The sequence below is a fragment of the Thalassophryne amazonica genome, chromosome 2 (assembly GCF_902500255.1).
Source record: "Thalassophryne amazonica chromosome 2, fThaAma1.1, whole genome shotgun sequence".
NCBI lineage: Eukaryota > Metazoa > Chordata > Actinopteri > Batrachoidiformes > Batrachoididae > Thalassophryne > Thalassophryne amazonica.
In genome coordinates, this window is record NC_047104.1 from 25,183,349 (window position 1) to 25,204,520 (window position 21,172).

A 21,172-nucleotide genomic window follows, 5' to 3' on the forward strand; every position below is an offset into this window, starting at 1 on the left:
CACAGGTGCCTCAGTATTGAGGACCCCAGCAGCTGGAGGTTACGGACACACCCACGTTTCACATGGCTGCAGCAGACTGATGGTTACTTTAGAGCTATGGGGATGGGGAGTATGTGTGGTTGGTTGTCATCCAGGACTCTGGGGTTCCATAATGCGGATGTGGTGATGCTTGGCACCACTGTACACTCCCACACCTGAGCTGATAAATAACCACGGCTCAATAAAGGAAAGTAAACAAACACTTTATTTAGCAGGTTCTTCATGGTTTCGGTCGACTGCCGTCACACCCTTCTGACTTTGCGTGGACGACATCCATTGTGTGGTACAGCGGTGTTGTCTGTGATTGACACAACATCAAGACCGCCCATTGACAAACCTTTGATGGCAAACTGAAACAGAGGAGAAAAAAAAACCACACACCATCAGTCTTTAAACATGAATGAGGTCTGGTTTTGTTCAGTTTAGACAGAGCTGGTTCATCTGTTCATTTTCTAAACCCATGTAAACAGGGGAAAACATGCAAATTCCACACAGAAAGGACAAGAAACCTAACCATTAAGTGCCACCCTGAACTGGTTCAGTTGTGCAAAAAAAAAAAAAAAAAAAAAAAATCAAAGCAGTGAATGATTTAAATAAAGCATTTTCAAATCTATGATTCATACTTTTCCAGAAGCTGCACACTCACGAGGACGGACTTCTGCTCACCTGACGTCCAGGTCCAAGACCTTTGACCACAATACGAACGTGCGTCAGACCTTTAGCCACGGCTTTCTGCACACAAACAGAAAACACGTGATGTCCAAGTTGCTTTCTGGGAACAAGTCCTTATTGGCTCATCTCTAACATTTGTGTCATCTGTGAAACGCAACATTAAAGTCTGCCAAAAAAGCTAAAAGCAGTTTGGAGTGAAATGTGGATCAAACACCTGACTTAGCAAACAGCTGTTCACATATGGAACCAGGGCTTTAAACTAGAATTCTCTCCCCCCCAACTGGTTCGTTTCAAACAGAAAACAGTATTTTAACGTTTCCAGTTTTGGGTTCCACCTCAAAAATTGATGTTACCAAACTGGTTAGAAGAAAACATTGTTCCCGAACCGGTTAGGGCCTTGTCACACCTTGAATCATGGTTTAGCCAGTGTATGCCGACTGATAAAGAATGTGATACATTGAATAATTTATGCAGCTGTCACGCCATGACGATTTAGCCAGCGTATGCTGACAGCCCTGTTTCCACCGCCATCAGAACATTTTTGTTTGGCAGGCTGAACACATAAATATTGACGAGCAAGCGTACGCTGTCACGCAGCCTCTCCACACGGAGGCCAAACTGAGTAATTTAACATTTATTTTAGTCTTGGTGGATCATTGGATTTATTTTCATCATGTGCAGAATGCTGCAGAATCGGCTGATGTCTGTGGTAAACGCTGACGTGAATGAATGAGGCGCTGTAACTCATTCAACTATTACAAGGTAACTGTCTTGTGACACAAAGCGCCGGCGTTCTCTGGTTCAGCCTGACAAATGCACCAGAAGCAGACAAACACAGAGGGACTTCTTTTAAAATGCTATGTTTCTTTAGCCACAAGGAACTAAAGTGTATTCAGATGTTGTTTTCCAAAATCAGGACACTTTGTGGATAAGCTTTCATGCTGTGATGTTTCAGACTGAAATGAACAGGTAAGATTAAGACTTTATATTTACTCAGTGTGTGAATGGTTTTAATATTTGTAACAGTTTGAACTGTTCACATGAGGACTGCAGCCTTCAGTTGTTGAGCCAATGAATGGACAGCATCAATGGACATATTTCGAATTATGAGTAATTTATAAGAAACGTGTGTCAACAATCTCACAATTTACGGGCCACGTCTGTGGGACATACCAGGCATACGCTGACATGCATCGAAAACATTGTGCATGCCCAAAATCTTTGACATATTCACCGCATTATTATATCTATCAATGTGCTTCAACATGCCGTTAACTTATACAAAACGTACCCATCACTTCTTAGATGTATACCAGTATTTTTAATGCAGTCGGCATACGCTGGCTAAATCGTCAAGGCGTGACGGGGTGCTAATAACATTCCATGTCAGTTGTAGGACACTGAAAACACTGCATATACTGTACCTGACCTGTATATTTTGTAATGCTTCCATGACAACCGGAGAAGACAATAAGCGTGCTGTAGCAGACAGCAAAAGCTAGAACTTTCCAAACTGGGACACAGTAAAATAAGCCTTTTAAGAAAAAGAAGGTCCACACTGATCACCTGAAATAGGCCTATTGTGTATTTAAAGTGAAACAGTGTGCTTGTGTATTTTTAGAAGCACTGTGTTGCTCTCAGCCACACCTGATGTACCAAAATAATGGACCAATTACAAAAGAGAAGCGCTAACCCACTGCTGTTCATTGACTGGCTCAGTAGCAAAAGTGCTACAATGACCATTACTACAGTTCCAAATGTTTCAAATATTAAAACCATCCACACACCAAGTAAGTAAATATAAAGTCTTAAGCTGACCTGTCACGTCATTTCAGTCACATTCGTCATCACAGCCTGACAATAAGATGTTCTATTTATGAAAGATGACGTTTGCCAAATGCTTAAATTCCTTATTTAGGAAATTACTGAAGAATGCAACATTTTTAAAGAAGTCCCTCGAGACAGCACTCCATTTATTCATGCCGGTGTTCAGGCATCCATCGTCTCTTCAGTATTCTCTCTGCAATGGCAATAAATCCCATTAATGATCCACCAAGACAAAAAAACAAAACATAATAACACCACCTAAACGCAGTGTTTTAAAGAAGTCCCTTGATATTTGTCTACTCTGGGTGCAATTCTCATTGTGAAACACAGAATGCTGGTGTCGCAGGCCGAACGGTCCACCTCTAAAAATTGATCCACCCGGCCTCCACTGCGCATGTGTCATTTTGAAGCTCACTCATCTAAGACAGAGTCTCTTCACCCAAAGCGATCAAATGGATTAATGGGATTATTAACCATAACATGACAAAGTAAAACCTCTTAAATCATTCTGAAGTCAGTTTTAAGCAGAAACTAAGCCATTATAAGCTGAAACGAGGCGATACTCAGCGACGCTTTGAAAAGACCGACATGCAGTGAACGCATCAAATAGCAGCTCATGTAGCCGCAGTGCTCTGATCGCTTCCTCTGTCTTTTATGATGAAATAATGCTGAATTTATGTGGAACTGATTGTTGTACAAAAGCTTCAGATATCTGTCGCTGAGATAGATGATGACTGGAGTGCAAGTTTAAGCAGAAATGAGGCGATAATCCGTGAACTTAGTGATTTTCCAGTGGGTGTTTTTGAGTTTTCTTACAGTGGCTGCAGAGATGCCGGTGGTCTGAGCAGCGATGGGTGTGGACTTCTTGATGTTCTTGAATCCTTCAGCTCCACAGGATGTCTTGACCAGTGTTTTACCGTCGATGTCCCTCACATTAATGAGAGTACTGATCAACAACAGCAACAAGACATTCAAAAATCAACAAGAGTTTGAGAAAACAGCATGTTTTCTGCAAAGCCAAGAATCCAAAAGCAGAAAGACACTCCTTTAAATTAAATTTAGTAAAACAGCAGAAAAAACGTCTACCGCTCTCCACACTTTAAATGGGTCGAGTTCTGTTTACAAAGGGAACTGGAAAAAAGAAAAAAAGAAAAAAACAAAACATGACCCCAGTTCTGCCTCCTTAAATGGTACAGTGCCCTGCCAAAGTATTCGGCGGTCGCATCCCCTCCTCTCTATCTCTGCTCCAACCTTCAAAGTCCCTACTTCACCAGACTGAATTCTTCAGACTATATTGGATTAATCATGGAATTGATCAGCTGGTCTCTGAACGCTATTGACACCATTTTTTCTACAAGATCAGGGCCGGGGGACCCTGCATGCCCAGATGAAATCTACCCTGCAGGCTATGTTCTCGACGCCTGGGAGATGTGGCATGTCGCATGCTTCGCGCCATTCTCTGTGGAGGACGTCGAGGATTTATTCATATTTGGTTTCATAGTAGGAGGGCTGGTACCTACTGGCCTATGTGCTGCCCCGACCTACCGGAAAATTGACAAGATGGCTGCTGCCAAACCACGACCCCTCACTTGTTTGTCATGATTAATGAATTGGGCAAGGCGATGCGTTCTCAGACTGCGTTAACCCTTGAACTCAGACGCAAATTGGATAACATCTTGAAGCAAATGCACACCTTCCAGGGGAAGGTGAAAGATTTCAGAGACCAGGAAAATTTATATATTGGGATCTGGTTTGTTCATGTGAAGCTGTAAAAGTGTTTTCACTGCTCAACCACAAACATGGCAGGCTTATCAGCCTCTGAAGGACAAAATGCCCCATTGTTTTCCTCCAGAAGAATCTCTACGGCCTTGGGGAACATTGTTTGCCTTCTTATCTCTCCAACTCCAGCACACAAGGACAGATACTGACTCACACGTGGACAAAGACTAAAGCATGCTCCACCTCCCCCCTACCTCCCCTCCTGCCCCCATCACACACCCTATCCCGGCCACCACTCACGCCACCCCTTTTCCCCTCCGGGGGCTGCGCAGTTTTAGCTGCGGCAGGTCACCGTTCCCCCCAAGCTAGCGGCAGCGCAACTCCTGTTGCTGCGGCTACCACACACTCACATCACCTCAATTCAGAAAACGGACTATTTCAAGTTTAGTGCACATAAACAATGTCAAATGTATATGTGTTGGCTTAATTCTGATGTGTGCCATTATTACTGTAAACAAGTAATAATTGTGGATTAATTGCTGTATTTTGTCTGTGGCAATTTGAGTGTGGACATAATCTCGTTGTTGTTGCACTTGTAATGACAATAACAATAAATAAATCTCATCCATGATGGGTTGCATAATTAATGGGCCCCTTTGGTATAATACCTGCAAATAATCAGTTTTCTTGCCAGTTTTCTTCAGACAAGTCAGGGGATAGATACATGAACATTTCCAAGTCACTGAATATGTCATGAACTTTATTTACATCAGTTTTGAAGAAATACAACCAGTATGGCACTCTATGGTAAATCTGTATGGAGTAGACAGTTCTGAAAAACTAAGTGACTGTGCAAGAAGGGAAACAGTGAGGAAAGCCACCAAGACACCCAGACAACCCAGAAAAAGTTTTAGGCTTCTGTGGCTGTGATTGGAGAAATTGTGCACAGTGCAAATTTGGATTTTATATCCCCAGTTATACAGCTTCATGATGAAGTGGAGCAGAGGAGGATTTTCTTAAAAAGAAGACCTGAAAGTTCACCTACAATTTGCCAGAATATACATCTGAGATGCAAGCCTAGATTTAATGTTTTAATGAAAGAAGATGCTCCTCTATACCACTTCATCATGAAGCTGTATAACTGGAGATACAAAATCTGCACTGTGCACAATTTCTTCAATCACAGCCACAGAAGCCTAAAACTTTTTCTGGGTTGTCTGGGTGTCTTGGTGGCTTTCCTGTTTCCCTTCTTGCACAGTCACTCAGTTTTTGAGAACTATCTACTCCACACAGATTTATCATAGAGTGCCATACTGTTTGTTTTAATTAATTTATATCAAGTTGTAGAGATTTGTTTTCAGTTTGAGTCGACGGAAGATAATTTTAGAAATTTTTATATTGTGAAGTCTGACTTACTTTTTGTATTTGAAACGCCATAAACAAATTAAATGGTAAATGGACTGCATTTATATAGTGCTTTTCCATCTGTATCAACAATTATGCCTCACATTCACCCCGATGTCAGGGTACTGCCATACAAGGCGCTCACTACACACCGAGATTTTCCAGTCAGGCTGGGATTTGAACTGAGGATCTTCTGGTCTCAAGCCCAACACCTTAACCACTAGACCATCACCTCCCCTTAAAATGCATGAAATTACCTAGGGGCTGAATACTTTTGCAAGGCATTGTAAATGGACTACATTTATATAGCGCTTTTCTATCTGCATCAGAAGCTCAAAGCACTTTACAATTATGCCTCTCATTCACCCAGACACACTAACACACCGATGTCAGGGTGTTGGCATGCCAGGCGCTCACGACACACCGGGAGCAACTAGGGGATTAAAGACCTTGCCCAAGGGCCCTTAGATGATTTTCCTGTCTGGCTGGGTTTTGAACCGAGCCACAAATTTAAGAGAAATGTATGAAATTGTTTTTTTTGGGGGGGGGGTTTTGTGAGGCGCACTGTGTGCAGACAGAACAACATTATTTTGAGAATTTAACACCGGTCGCACTCTTCACTTACTTGTTGTATGTGGCTCTAATGTGAGCAATCGGTAACTCCTCAAACTTTTTTCCAGACCACCTCAGCGGACTATCCTGACCAGGCAGCGGTGGCAAATAGCTGAAGGATTCAAGTAGATCTACAATAACTCCAGTGTCGGCAGGAAAACTGCACAAGAAATGTAAAAAGGTACAACCACAAGTCGGAAGTCTGACCTGAGGTCTAAAGTCTGACCTCAAGTATAAAGTCTGACCTGAAGTCTAAAGTCTGATCTGAAGCCTAAAGAGTGACATAAAGCCTAATGTCTGACCTAAAGCCTAAAGTCTGACCTCAGGTATAAAGTCTGACCTGAAGTCTAAAGTGTGATCTGAAGTTGTCTGACTTGAAGCCTAAAGTCTGCCCTGAAGTATAACGTCTGCCCTGAAGTCGAAAGTCTGATCTGAAGTCTAAAGTCTGACCTCAAATCTAAAGTCTGGCCTGACATCTAAAGTCTGCCCTGAAGCCTGAAGTCTGCCCAGAAGCATGAAGTCTGCCCAGAAGCATGAAGTCTGCCCAGAAGCATGAAGTCTGTCCTCAAGCCTGAACTCTGCCCTGAAGCCTAAAGTCTGACATGAAGTCTAAAGTCTGAGCTGAAGCCTAGGCCCGGTTTCATTAAGCAGTCTAATCTTATTTAGTCGAATAAACTCACTTAGTTGACAATTTTTTTTGACGGTAGTCATTGCACAAAGCGATTAGTCAGCTAAAGTTTTGTGTTACCGGACTAAAGTTTTTAGCCTGGTAGAGAGGCGGCTAATCTTATTTTAGTCAACAAAACTTCAGTGTTTTACCTCAAAAAAATTGCGGCTATCATGTACCTCCACTTGATGGAACACTAAAGAGCACCTCTACGTCGCTTGTATTCCTTCAAAACGAGAACTTCCTCCGGTTTTGGCCGTAGCAGTCGACGACTGTCATGATGTGTTTGTGACCATTCACACATTAGCCACCGGGCGTTGGTGTTACGTTGAGTAGCACTCTGTGCACAAAAAGGCTTGATGAAAGTGTAGAACTGCTAGGCACGTCGTTCTGCAGTTCGCATGTGTCCGTAAATGTTAATAAAACCAGTTAACGAAACAAAGGCTGGATAGTTCATGACAACAACTAACCCGGAATTAAAAACTGTGGCACATTGGAGCCGTCTCTTGGCAATGGCATACACAAGGCCATTATGCCCATGAAAACCGTCAACAAATGTAAGAAGAGCTCATCTACAAGTTTAGCCATCGATGTGAAACGGTGATTAGTCAGATAATGTTGGACAACTAACCGTAGTCAACTAAATAAGTTTAGTAAACTAAAAGATGATACCGGGCCCTAAAGTCTGCCCTGAAGTCTAAAGTCTGAGCTATAATTTAAAGTCTGATCTGAAGCCTAAAGACTGACCTAATGCCTAAAGTCTGACCTGAAGCCTGAACTGAAGTCTAAAGTCTGACCTGAAGTCTAAAGTCTAATCTTAAGTGTGATCTGAAGTCTAGTCTGACCTCAAGTCTAAAGTCTGACCTCAAGTCTAAAGTCTGATCTGAAGCCTAAAGACTGACCTAAAGCCTAAAGTCTGACCTGAAGCTTGAACTGAAACCTGAAGTCTAAAGTCTGACCTGAAGACTAAAGTCTGATCTTAAGTGTGACCTGAAGTCTAAAGTCTGATCTGAAGTAAAAAGTCTGACCTTAAGTCTAAAGTCTGATCTAAAGTCTAGTCTGATCTGAAGCCTAAAGACTGATGTAAAGCCTAATGTCTTGACCTAAAGCTAATGTCTGAGCTGAAGCCTAAAGTCTGACCTGAAGCCTAAAGTCTGACCTGAAGCCTAAAGTCTGACCTGAAATCCAAAGTCTGACCTGAAGTCTAAAGTCTGACCTCAAGCATAAAGTCTGATCTGAAATCTAAAGTTTGATCTGAAGTCAAAGGTCTGACCTCAAGTCTAAAGTCTGATCTAAAGTCTAAAGTCTGATCTGAAGCTTAAAGACTGATGTAAAGCCTAAAATCTGATCTTGTCTAAAGTCTGACCTCAAGCATAAAGTCTGACCTGAAGTCTAAAGTCTGACTTCAAGTCTAAAGTCTAGTCTGATCTGAAGTAAAAAGTCTGACCTCAAGTCTAAAGTCTGATCTGAAGCCTAATGTCTTGACCTAAAGCCAATGTCTGATCTGAAGCCTAAAGCCTGACCTAAAGCCTAACGTCTGACCTAAAGCCTAAAGTCTGACCTGAAGTCAAAAGTCTGACCTCAAGCATAAAGTCTGACCTCAAGCATAAAGTCTGATCTAAAGTCTAAAGTCTGACCTCAAGCATAAAGTCTGATCTGAAGTCTAAAGTTTGATCTGAAGTCAACGGTCTGACCTCAAGTCTAAAGTCTAATCTAAAGTCTAGTCTGATCTGAAGGCTAAAGCCTGATGTAAAGCCTAATGTCTGATCTGAAGGCTAAAGCCTGACCTGAAGCCTAAAGCCTGACCTAAAGCCTAAAGTCTGACCTGAAGTCCAAAGTCTGACCTCAAGCATAAAGTCTGACCTCAAGCATAAAGTCTGACCTCAAGCATAAAGTCTGATCTGAAGTCAAAGGTCTGACCTCAAGTCTAAAGTCTGATCTGAAGTCTAAAGTCTGACCTCAAGCATAAAGTATGATCTGAAGTCTAAAGTTTGTTCTGAAGTCAAAGGTCTGACCTCAAGTCTAAAGTCTGACCTCAAGTCTAAAGTCTGATCTGAAGCTTAAAGTAGACCTGCATTGAAATAAATGTGGTCAGATCTCAGAAAGAAATAGCTGATATGTATTTATAAGACCCTTATGAATGCAGTAAAGTAAATCTGCAAGCCCAAATTTGTAATTCAGCAAAGAAATCTTCATTTAAAAATGACAAATTTGCAGCTAAAATTTGGCCCTCAGCAAAAACTGTTTGTACATCCGGGTCATTGCAGTGACGTCCTGCAGAAGACGGAACGCTCCCGCCTTCAGTCCGATCCCGCATTGAAATTGATTTTATCTGTTAGTAATGTTACTGTTATACACATCCTGGTTTCAGCATCCAAAAGTAAGCAGCAATGAATGTGAGATACAGCTCTGCATGCTCAAATCAGCGGCGACACCGCTGCACTTACTGAGTCTGCGTGCTCGGTAAATGCCGAAGCAGTCCACTCACATCGCCCGTGTCTGCTGTGCAGCTGGCACCACGTCCCTGTCTACTGAATGGAGGTGCAGCCAACTTGGAAAAAGTCCAGAGACTACGCTCACTGTTTTGATGCAGAGCGGCCGGTGACACCTGTTGCTGCAAGGACAGACTTTCCGCAGCGCTGCACGTCTCGGTAATCGGAGCCGCAGAGCTCCGCGGCCGCTGAGAGAGGTTTATATCTTTTTAATGACTTGGATTCTTTGCGGGTCCCGCCTCCGTACCCCGCGACGGTAACACCGGAGGCTAAAGACAGTAGATTTTCAATGCGACACCACTCAGTCAAATGGGCGTATGAAAAAGTCCCCCCCCAAATAATTTTCAAGCACAAATAAAAGAAATGTGTACTCACCAAACGTGCCGCAAGACAATATGAAGTTTTAAAAAAAGTAGATCCTTCCGTATAAGACAAGAAAAAGATGCAGATGCAAACTGACGTAAATCCACAAATTACAGTTGGCGCACACAATGCATGCTGGGATAGGGCCTTTTCCCTGACGTCTCGGTAGCGTCCCGGATGTGATGAGTTTTGCGGAGGGCTAAATTTTAGCTGTAAATTTGTCATTTTTAAATGAAGATTTCTCCGTTGAATGACAGATCTGGGCTTACAGATTTACTTTACTACATTCAGAAGGATCTTATGTGTAAATATAAGTCATTTTTTGGTCCAAAGATCTGACTGCATTTATTTCAATGCAGGTCTGATGTAAAGCCTAAAGTCTGATCTCGTCTCAAGTCTGACCTGAAGCTGAAAGTCTGATCTGAAGTCTAAACTCTGACCTTAAGTCTAAAGTCTGACCTGAAGTCGGTGGTGGATTTTGTGGATTCTGCAGCTTCCTCCAGTCTGACAGCAGAAAAACAGAAGGTCTGAGTCGGTTCACAGTTTCCACGTCTGTGCACACAAACAAATATCAATGTCAAATTTCATAAATGACTCTCCATGTGTTTAATCAGTGATTCCAATTTAACTGCACAGAAGCAGAATAAAATTTCTCTGAAATATTTCACTTGTTCAAATCCAACGTGACCTCGAGCAAAACACAGCAGCGTTTAAAATAAATGTACGTGTCATACTTATTCATGTACATCAAAAAATGATAACTTTATTATAAATCAGAATAACAAATTCATTCCACATTAACTTAGCTAATGTTAGCTTACATGCTACCGATCGTTGGCCATAAAACACTTACAGGAAGCTTTCTTTTGTGTTCATGGAGACGAACAGCTTTCGACAAACATTGTTCCTACAATTAACCAACAAACTATTTAATTTAAACATGTTTAATGTCTTATTAAAGCAGAGTTTCTGCTGTAAATATCAAAGGATCAAACGTGACATTGAATTCTGGATGAAACCAACCGGGCTTATTTTAGGGGTGATACTGTCACAACAAAATAGCTACCACCTGCAAATATAGTCTTTACTTCTTTTTTTTTTTACAATTAATGCAGCATGTATTTACTAAAACAAAACAAAACAAAAAATAAAAACAGAAACCGCAAAAAGTATTAAGAATTATGCAACTTTAACTCTAGCACACTTTCCCCCGAATGGACTACTCTTTTTTTTGCAGAGCATTGTGGGTAGAGGCAAGACTACTTCATGTTCTTCTCTAATCCTCGTAAACTCTGTGCTAGACATAAAATAAATTACGTGGGATACAGAGACTTTAATCGGGAAAAACTATTTTAAAGAATAAAACTCTCAATAAATATGCAATCTTTCTTTTGCTTTCTGGTGCTGTAAACACGTTTAATCACAATCGATATTTCATTTCCAAGTCTTCCACATACACGAATGCAGCACAATAAAATGGCTGCGCCGTGTAGAGGAATGGTGTGTCGCCGCCTTCGACAGCTTATGCACGTTTTTTGGAGAACAGCCACAGAAAATGTGGCTTTTCGTCCGTTGTCCAGCACCTCGAGTTGTCAGTCTACTTCACATACCCAAAGTGTAAAGCAGAGAACGGGTTCGCCTTGGAGTTTGATGGCTGCGGTTTGTTTGCAGAGACTTCCGGTGATTTCAGCAGAATTAAATGATGTGGAGGAGCGTTTTAATCGTCTAATGCGCCAGGTTAGTGTCCATCAATAAGAGTCCATGCATCATCAGGTTGGTGTCTCACAAAATGAGTCCATGCATCAGGTTAGTGTCTAACAAAGAGTCGATGCATCATCAGGTTGGTGTCTAACAAAAAAAAGTCAATGCATCAGGTTCCTGTCCAGCAAAAAGAGTTATATTTCATCCTTCCTGACCGCCAGAGGCGGTACATAAAGCACTGAATGGTCATCTCCATGCGAACGCAGGTGGAGAATAGATAGATAGCTTTATTTATCAGTGTCATGACAACGGGATTTGCACACTCACATACCACAGACAAACCGCAATTAATCCACAGTTATTACTTGTTCACCGTAATAATGGCACACATCAGAAATTAAGACAATACATATACATTTGACATTGTTATGTGCACTAAAACTTGAACAGTCCGTTTTCCCAATTGATTGCTTCAGAAGTCTGTCTGTTACCATGGATATTGTCTATGTGGGTTGAGATATGAAGAGCCGAATATCTCACCAAGGCCACATTCCTCAGGAGAAAAAACAGTGGGCAATTTGACCTTGATTATGGCTCATAACAGTGAAAAATACTTTTCGAAGCTTCACTCGAAACCAAAACCAATTGTGAATTAGGAATATTCCCAATTATGGGAATATTGGCTGGCTCAGAATTTTCTGCACCTTAATGAAGCCAAAACAGAGTGTATTCTGTTTGGAGCTAAAACTAACTCTGATCCAGATCTTGGCTCCCTGGCTCCTTATCGTAGGGCTGTGGTAAGGAACCTTGGTGTGCGGTTTGACGACTGTTTAAAATTTGAGAAACAAATTGACAGTGTGGTAAGAGCCAGTTTTTTCCAGCTGAGACTCCTGGCAAAAGTCAAACCCTTTCTAAGCCAAAAGGACCTTGAAAAGGCTATGCATGCTTTTATCAGCTCCCGGATTGACTATTGCAATGCACTTTATGTTGGTATCACTCAAGGCTCTCTAAACCAACTCCAACTGGTCCAGAATGCTGCTGCTCGCCTGTTGACCAATACCAGGAAGCACAGCCACATCACTCCTGTACTTTACTCCCTGCACTGGCTTCCAGTCCGTTTTAGAGTTGATTTTAAACTGTTAATGTTTGTTTTTAAAGCTGTAAATGGCATTGCACCTTCTTATTTATGTGACCTGTTAAAAACACACAACCCTGTCAGAGCACTTCGGTCTGCTGACCAAAACTTTCTTGAGGTTCCCAGGTCCAGGTCCAAACAATGGGGTGAGCGTTCTTTTGCAGCAGGTCCTAAGTTGTGGAATGCATTACCTCCTGAACTGAGGTCCATTAATAGCTTGCCTCTGTTTAAAGCTAAGTTAAAACATACTTGTTCAGGGCAGCTTTTTGCACATAATTGCTTTGACACTTTTTTGTCTATTTTTATTCTATTTTGGATGCTCTTATTGTGTTTTATTGTGTTTTTCGTACTTTTCTTTTTATTTTATCTCTAGCTGGTGCTATTGGAAAGCACTTTGGTTCAGTGAAAACTGTTGTAAAGTGCTATAGAAATAAAACTTGATTGATTGATTGATTGATTCCCAATTATGAATTAAGAATATTCGCCGGCCTCCGAAACCTTCAGCTTCAACTGCAAGGCACACATCAGCTCCAGGGTGTCATCCACTTTGCGTCTGAGTTCAGTAGTCATCGCAGTCTGAGAATGCACTGCCTTGCCAACCTCGTTACTCATGACAGCCAAACGAGGGCCCGTGGTTCTTGATGCTGCCGTCTTGCCAATTTTCTGGTAGATCAGGGCAGCACATAAACCAAAAAGTGCCAGCCCCACTACCATGAGACCAAAGATGAATAAATCCTCGACGTCCTCCACGGAGAAAGGCACCAAGCATGCAACATGCCAAGACCCCCAGGAGTCGAGGACATAGCCCGCAGGATACGTTCCATCTGGGCAGGTAGGATCCCCCGGTCCTGACCTTGTAGAAAAAATGGTGTCAGTAGCGTTCAGAGACCAGTTGATCAATTCCATGGTTAATCCAATAGCAGTCCAATAGATCCAGAATCCAATATAGTTTTGAGGAATTCACCGTCTGGTGAGTAGGGACTTGAAGGTTAAAGGCAGAGGCACTCTTAAGGCTATGAAACTGGGCTATTAGTAAAAAAAAAGTAGAAAAGGGGGTGTTCACAATAATAGTAGTGTGGCATTCAGTCAGTGAGTTCATCAGTTTTGTGGAACAAACAAGGTGTGAGTCAGGTGTCCCCTATTTAAGGATGAAGCTAGCACCTGTTGAACATGCTATTCTCTTTGAAAGCCTGAGGAAAAAATGGGACGTTCAAGACACTGTTAGCGTAGTTTAGCCCAATTTCATAGCCTTAAGAGTGTTCATATCATGAATGCTTGGTTTTGTTGGATTTGTGAGACTCTACTGAATCTACTGGTACCTTGTTTCCCATGTAACAATAAGAAATATACTCAAAACCTGCATTAATCTTTTTAGTCACATAGCACTACTGTTATTCTGAATACTACTGTATATACCGCCCTGCAGTGAATAGAAAAGGATTTTATGTACACGTGGGATAAATGGTATGTAGAATCCACCACTTCCTGCAGGTTTCTGTGGTCTGTAAGAGGAGCTTATAGCGCCATCATGCTGCACTGCATGGCATCAGTAACATCTACCCAAAACTTCAATGCTGTTTACCCACGGTGAAACATGTACAGCGCCTCTATAATGACACACATCCTTGTGTTTAAACCAAGATATTGAAGCAGGGGATTTTTGTTTAAATTATCCTCTGAAATAAGAACATGAAGGAATTTAATTTTTTGTTTTTGCCTTTAGTAAAGCCATTGTTTAATAACAACTCATTAAAGAATAATCTGCATCAAAATATGCACAGCAACTTCTCTTAAGATATCAAACAACCGAGGTTGAACCATGTAACTGTTTAGATATAATAATACTAATATCAGGAGAACACTCAGTGCCAGTTTCTTATTTTTCAGTGTTGTGGTTTTTTCCACATATATATTAATTGCCATCACAAGAAAACAGTATTTCCTCCAGAGCTCTGAGGGAGTTACTGATAAATGCTTTGGTCATAAAGTAAGACACTTAAAGTGGGGAAATGTGAATAATTGGGCAGAGCAGTCTCGTTTGAGGGCGGGCACGAAACGGGTAAAATATGAGGTTATTTCTCTACTTCGGAGGACAGAAACACGGCACTTTTCTCTGAGGTTTTTTGGGCAAATTACACGTAAACAAAGTGAAAATTCAAAGAGACAATGCGGTGGAAAGTGGACATGTATTGCGGTTTGTTTATGACCTGGAGCTAAAACGTGTCGAGGCAGTTGTGCCGGTGAGAGAACGGAGCTACTCTGGTTAGCTGTGTAAGCTAACACTTACCGACACAACCTCTCACATTTGTCTCGTCTTCCCTTCACCACTAGGAACTGAAAAAAAAAACAGTAGTTGTGACTGATTCAGTGATTGCAGCCGAAAATAAAACGGTACACCATTTTCCCATATGAAGTGATGTTGTGTATATATTGTGCAACGGGAGCAGCTGTCCCCATAAGTGGTCAAATCCTGTGACATCACACAGGGTTCATACGAGACTGCGCTACCCTACTGTGGTTGATTGAAGATTTGCATCCCTACGTTTTCTACACGTGCTCCTAAAATTTTCAGTGAGTGTCTACAGTTCTCTGAAAAAACAACAAAAACGTTAGTCTGGAGCTCTGAAATGGTGAAGTGAATCACAAATCACTGCTTCAGTGTCTTTTCCGTCGCTAAGGTCGTCAGCCAATAACTGCCAATAACCGAAATCCCAACACATTTCCCAGAATGCATTTCCCCTTTCCCATGTGTATTTCAGTCCATTTGGCAGTGCTGACAGTGATGAAACCTTGCTGCCGTTGCCCTGTTGTTAGGAGTCTGATTGTGTCTCTTGGACAGATTCCACGCAGTAAATCGTCTTGTCTTCAGACGATGACATGATGTTTTCAGCCCTTATGGTCCTATCTGATGTTTGTCTGATATAATCCCTGACTGGATGATGTCACAGTTTCCAGTTAGAACAGATCTGTGAGGAGCCGTGTGATTGATTTCAGATGGAACTGGAAAAGAGCACGCTGTCTGACCATGAGCTGCGGGTGCTGCAGGATGCAGAGAGAGTGAGCCGTGAGCAGTCGGGCAACTATGGTGACGAGGATGACAACCGGGAGATTATACTGGCTCAGGACCTGGAAGACTCCTGGGATCAGAAGCTGAAGGACTTCCATCCAGCACCAAGAACCAGAGGTTTGTACTTGTTTTTCTTTCAAACTCTATGAATGTAAAGAAGAGGTAGCAGTTCCAGGTCCGCTGGGACGTCTGTACCTGTAGTGTTCCCAGCATGGCTGTGACACTGCAGCTGACAGTCTGCTGTCTTGTTCAGCTGATGTAGATGAGGATCGGACTTCTGTGGAACGCTGTCTAGCCGACTCCTTGGTTCTTGTGGCGGAGCAGCAGCTCGGTCCAGGGAAGCTGTGGCTGCTGCCTCAGGCGCAGTGGCAGGAAGGAGAAACCCTGCGGCAGACGGCTGAGAGAGCGCTCGCCTCCATTTCAGGTGACACGGCGGTCATTATTCACGCCAAGCTGTAGTTTAGATTCCCTAGAAATACCCTTCGCTTTGAAGGTTTTCATCAACTCGTGTCGAGTAAATCAGCATGCAGTCACTTGAGCCGTGCCCCTGAGCGCATGCTGTGCTGATCCGCTCCTGCACACTGGTCAATGTTGAATTTGGTTTAAGTTTGACCATGGGGGACTGTGACAAATTTCTGTTAGTCACAGCGAGGTGTCCAGCCCAACAGCAAACTGAAGCTGACAATGTCAGAGAGTAAAATGACACACGGTGCAGAAGAAAAAACTCAAAAAATACACATTCAGCATTTAGTTCTTCATCTCAAGTTGGTTTGAACCATTCATGTTTTAATTTGGAGGGGAAAAAACCATCACAAATTTAGAGGTTTCTCTGAATAGTTATTTTTATATTCTGTTATTTAGGGCTGCAGCTATTGATTTATTTTAGTAATCACGTATTCTATCGATATTATTCTGGCGATTAATCGGATAAAAAGTACTTTTGCGTTTTAAAACAAACAGTCCAGGGCTCTCCCTAAGCAATGGCACAAGGTCGCTGCGTCATCATGGAGATTGCCAAATTTAGTCTGCCCCTTTCTGTTTTCCTGGGTAATTATTTTTTCACATCAATACAAGTTTTGGATTTTTCCCGGCTCAGCCAAAGATGGGCCAAAGTCTTGACATTTTGCTGAAATAGTGATGGGATGTGGCTTTGTTTTTTTTTTTGTTGTTGTTTTCCCCAGCTTGTAAAATTTAACCATTTTTAAGTTTTTTTTTTTTTTTTTTTTAAGGCTGGTGGACTGGGTCCCTACGGGAATTTTTTTTATCCCTCTTTCTCTGCAATTCAGCAGATGCATTTCAGCTGGAGGTTGAACGTGGAAGCCCTGCAATCAGGTTTTTTTTTATTATTTTTTTTTATTTAAGTGACCGTGTTTGTGAAGCATTGTGTGTTTCCCAAAAAAAGCAAAAATTAAAAAGCAAAACATTCAGTGTGAGTTGGAGCAAAACACACAAGAAAGAGTGGTGTTCTGCCGGGAGGATCTTCTTTCAGAAACTGTTTGTCAGTGTGTCTGGAGACGGATCTGTGACTCGCCCTGTGCTGAGCCGCTCGCTCTGGGCACAGAGAGACGGCAGCCGGCCGCCGGGCGAATAGCCACTCCCCACGTAAAGCGGAGAACCGGCAGCAGACGAAACTGTGCTTAAAAAAAAAAAAAGACAAACACACTGCTTCGCTTTTAATGCACAGTAAGCTATTTCAGATGATCAGCGTGGACCGTCTTTCTCCTAAAAGACTTTATTTCACTCTGTGTCGCGCTGGAAAGCTGTAGCTTTTGTGCTATTTGATTAGCGCTTACGCGGCCTGTGCACACGTCTGCGCATGTTCTATTCTTCTTGTGTGTGTGTTTTTCTGGGGACGTTACAGCGCCACACACAGGCCTGGCATATGTACTACAGCGGTAAACGAAGCTTCAAGGCACAGAATTTTGGCTCGAACATTTTTTGTAATCGAATTAGAGTTACTCGACTAATTTTTTCAGCCCTACGACTTTTGTTGTTGTTATTATTATTACAGGACATTACAGTAATCCAGTCTGGAAGAGACAAAGACATGAATCAGTGTTTCTGCATCAGCTGCAGAATGAACAGGTGGAATCCTCCCAGTATTATAGAGGTGATAGAAAGCACTCTGATTGCCTGACAGTGCCAGTCATTGCACTCTAATGACTGACCGTGTGAGCTCACGGTCAGTCATTTTGCTTTGTTACTATAATGAATGAATCCACTGTTAAAGTTGCTGTTGTCTCGGACAAATGATCATCACCTCACTCTGCTCTGAACTCGTCATAGAACAGAACAAGTTGAATCTTTGCAATATTATGGAGATGAAAGAAAACATTCTATATAATTTCTCTAATCATTCTTCATCTGTCAATCACACGAACAAACAGTTCCTGATACCAGCGACATCTTTGCTTCAGTCAACAGTCCCATGTGACACTGCTTTCATGTATTCCTCGCTGTTGTAGTCCATGTTAGCACCTGCTGCCCCACTGACGACTGCAAGGCGCTACTGTGCACACGTGGAGTTACAGGAAGTGGGAGATGCTGACTTTAGGTGTTGGAGGTGGTCTCTGCTGTGATTGGTCAAAATCATTTGTGATTCTGACCAATCACAACAAAGGGCTTTGTAAACGTTGGAACGTAGTTGACTGCATGGTCGATTCGTCTTTATAGTAAAATAAATTCCAGGCCTTTAATTTGTCATAGTGATTATAGATTAGGGCCCATTCACACATAGCACGAATAAGTAGGAATCATGGTGCAAGCACAAAACCGTCGCAGCGGGAATACAGTGCGAGCAGCTGGAGAGTATGGAACGACATCGCGCAGCTGCTGTGGGGAAAAAAAAAAGTAAATAAAATACATGCCATCCACGGGATTTGAACCTGCAATTTACCAAAGCTTTGATTAACAGATGGAAACTACCACTTCACTATCATCACTGTCCTGTAACCAGAGCGTAAAATGCCTAAAATCAGGGAGATAAACATAACAAAAAGAGAAAAGCACCATAATTGCTGCTGTTGTGGAGGAAAGAAAAAAAAACAGCTGGAAGGTGTTGCACCACATCGCACCTCTGCTATGGAGGAAAAAATAAAACTGCACACCATTTAAAAAGACACTGCATTTTATTGAGCGGACCATACAAGTATGAACCGTCTGTTCCTCTGTAGATGACCCATGGTCATAGATGTACAGTCATGACATGAATGAAGCAGTGCGCTCTTATGTCCACTTTACTGTTTTCATGCTGACAGTGTGAATGGCCACACATTTTCTAAGTGCCAACTGAGCGGTGTTGGATGTTCGTGTGTGTCACCTGGAGGCGTTGGAGGCGGCTGCAATTTTTCACAAATGGCATGCAATTCCTCCTTCGTGGGCTAGTCTGCTTCAATCGTGTTATATGTAAATGGGCCATAATACATAGCTGTGTTTTTGTTGATGTTGTGTCTCTGAAAATATCAAACAATAAAAACTATGTGGAGGCAAAAAATTATTTTAAACCAAGCTGTCTGAGGCTGTTTCTGGAAATAAAGTCGGAAATTGACTGTCAAAAATACATGCTTTGAAGACACACCCAAAGTCAAAATGAATCCAGCAGGATTTTGAATAAGTGTGTGAAAGGCAGCTTGTGCGAGTGCCCTTTTGTACACTAGCCAGGCCGGGGTTGCACAGCAACAGTCACATACACATGAATACATTTGCCAGCAATTAAAACTGTCTTAGCTTTCTCACGAAAAACTCTCAGTGAAGAATGTTTTTATCACAGTTTCTGCTAGGGAGGAAAAAAGGAGGATGATAAGGCAGAGACGGCTTGTTTATCAGTGCAGCTGTCAAGTTTAAGGCAGGCTATGGGAGGTGATGGTCTAGTGGTTTAGCATTGGGCTTGAGACCAGAGGATCCTTGGTTCAAATTCCAGCCTGACCGGAAAATCACTAAGGGCCCTTGGGTAAGGTCTTTAATCCCCTAGTTGCTCCCGGTGTGTAGTGAGTACCTTGTATGGCAGCACCCTCACATCGGGGTGAATGTGAGGCATTATTGTAAAGCGCTTTGAGCGTCTGATGCAGATGGAAAAGCACAATGCAGTCCATTTCTATCTATAAGGCATAAAATGAATCATTTTGATCTGTAAGGCATAAAATTAATAATTTTGACATCACAACTATTAGAATTTTTTTTTCATGCAGTGGACTCGAGTGTTTCAAAATTTAAATAAAGTTTCAGGCACTTCTTCAGTTTAAAGTTAATATTAAGGCAGATTATTTTGTTATTCAAAGATTCTCAGAGATGATTTTTTTTATTAAATAATTGGAATGATTGGACATGTGATTTATCTCATAATTTAAAAGTGAATAAAACTTTGTTTTTGTTCTTTTTTTGCAGCAGAGACAAACATAGAAAGCAAAACTCACTCACTGCAGTCAAACACTTATTATAATAAGGTTCTCAATGAAGTTAACAGGGTCGTTTCTTCTCCCACAGATGCTGATTTTAAGGCCACTTTCCTCGGCAGCGCCCCCTGTGGTGTGTACAAGTACAAACTGCCCCAAGCAGTTCGGACAGAGAGCTCAGCGGGAGTGAAGGTGTTCTTCTTCAAAGCCATCGTGTCAGACGGGGGTCCATCTGCGGCTCCAAATGCTGCTTCACTGTGGCTAAAGAAAAGTGAACTGGAGCACTATTTAAAACCGGAGTACCTGAAGAAAGTGAAGCCTTTTATCATCAGTGTGTAACGCCGTTTTGCACATGGAACTGATTTAAAGAATATTGTTCCTGTCTTGCTGTGGTTACTCTGAAAACATGTCGATGTGTTTCCATGTATAAATACTGTCCTCACAGTGCAGTGGTTTTCATTTTGCCTGGAAGTATTTGTGTGACATGATGTGTTTGACCAGTGACAAACCATAAATGTCACTCTGAAGTGTGACGTTTTACTGAGGGCTGCAACAACAACAAAAACCCTCCTGTATTTTACACATCATGAACCATGAAGTCTATGAAAACATGGGTCTTCAGTGTCCTCTGCATTTAACCCATCTCATTATAGTTAGACCCAGTCTAGCCACTCGAGGCAGTAGCAGCCATAGTACAGTATCCATGCGGAGACGCAGCGTCTGTGATCAGGGGCAGAAAGGAGCAGATGTGATGGTGGGAGGAAACTCATGCAGACATGAGGACAACTTGAAAACTCCACAAAGAAAGGAATTAGGCATGGGTGGAATCAAAGGCTTTGAGACACGTGAACAAACGCTGAGCCACCATGCTGCCTGTGAGACTGACTGTATTAAATGGCCATGTTCAGATGTGTTGTCTTAATGTGAATTTGCAAAATGCAGAATATTCTGAATGAGGAAACTAGATTAAAGAACCATCCATTGAGCGTTTCCCAGCAGCCACTGGATGAGAGACAGGGTCAAATTAAATTAAAATTAGTTTGGACAAGGCTGGGGATGTCCTCCATAAGTCCTTGCTGGAGG

The 21,172-nt window shown here is 42.1% G+C and overlaps 2 protein-coding genes across 2 annotated transcripts; one reads left to right on the forward strand and one right to left on the reverse strand.

Annotated features, from left to right (window-relative positions):
• Positions 1 to 226: 226 nt before the first annotated feature.
• mrps11 (mitochondrial ribosomal protein S11) lies at positions 227 to 10,813 on the reverse strand. The gene is made up of 6 exons (XM_034184479.1): positions 10,649 to 10,813; positions 10,255 to 10,347; positions 6,287 to 6,385; positions 3,355 to 3,484; positions 706 to 771; positions 227 to 389 (listed from the first exon to the last, which is right to left on the reverse strand). The coding sequence occupies exons 1-6, from the start codon at positions 10,735 to 10,737 to the stop codon at positions 282 to 284; spliced, it is 585 nt and encodes a 194-aa protein (XP_034040370.1). The 5' UTR covers positions 10,738 to 10,813; the 3' UTR covers positions 227 to 281.
• Positions 10,814 to 11,241: 428 nt separating this feature from the next.
• Positions 11,242 to 20,609, forward strand: mrpl46 (mitochondrial ribosomal protein L46). The gene is made up of 4 exons (XM_034184471.1): positions 11,242 to 11,532; positions 15,626 to 15,815; positions 15,952 to 16,122; positions 20,181 to 20,609. The coding sequence occupies exons 1-4, from the start codon at positions 11,257 to 11,259 to the stop codon at positions 20,426 to 20,428; spliced, it is 885 nt and encodes a 294-aa protein (XP_034040362.1). The 5' UTR covers positions 11,242 to 11,256; the 3' UTR covers positions 20,429 to 20,609.
• The last annotated feature ends 563 nt before the right edge of the window (positions 20,610 to 21,172 follow it).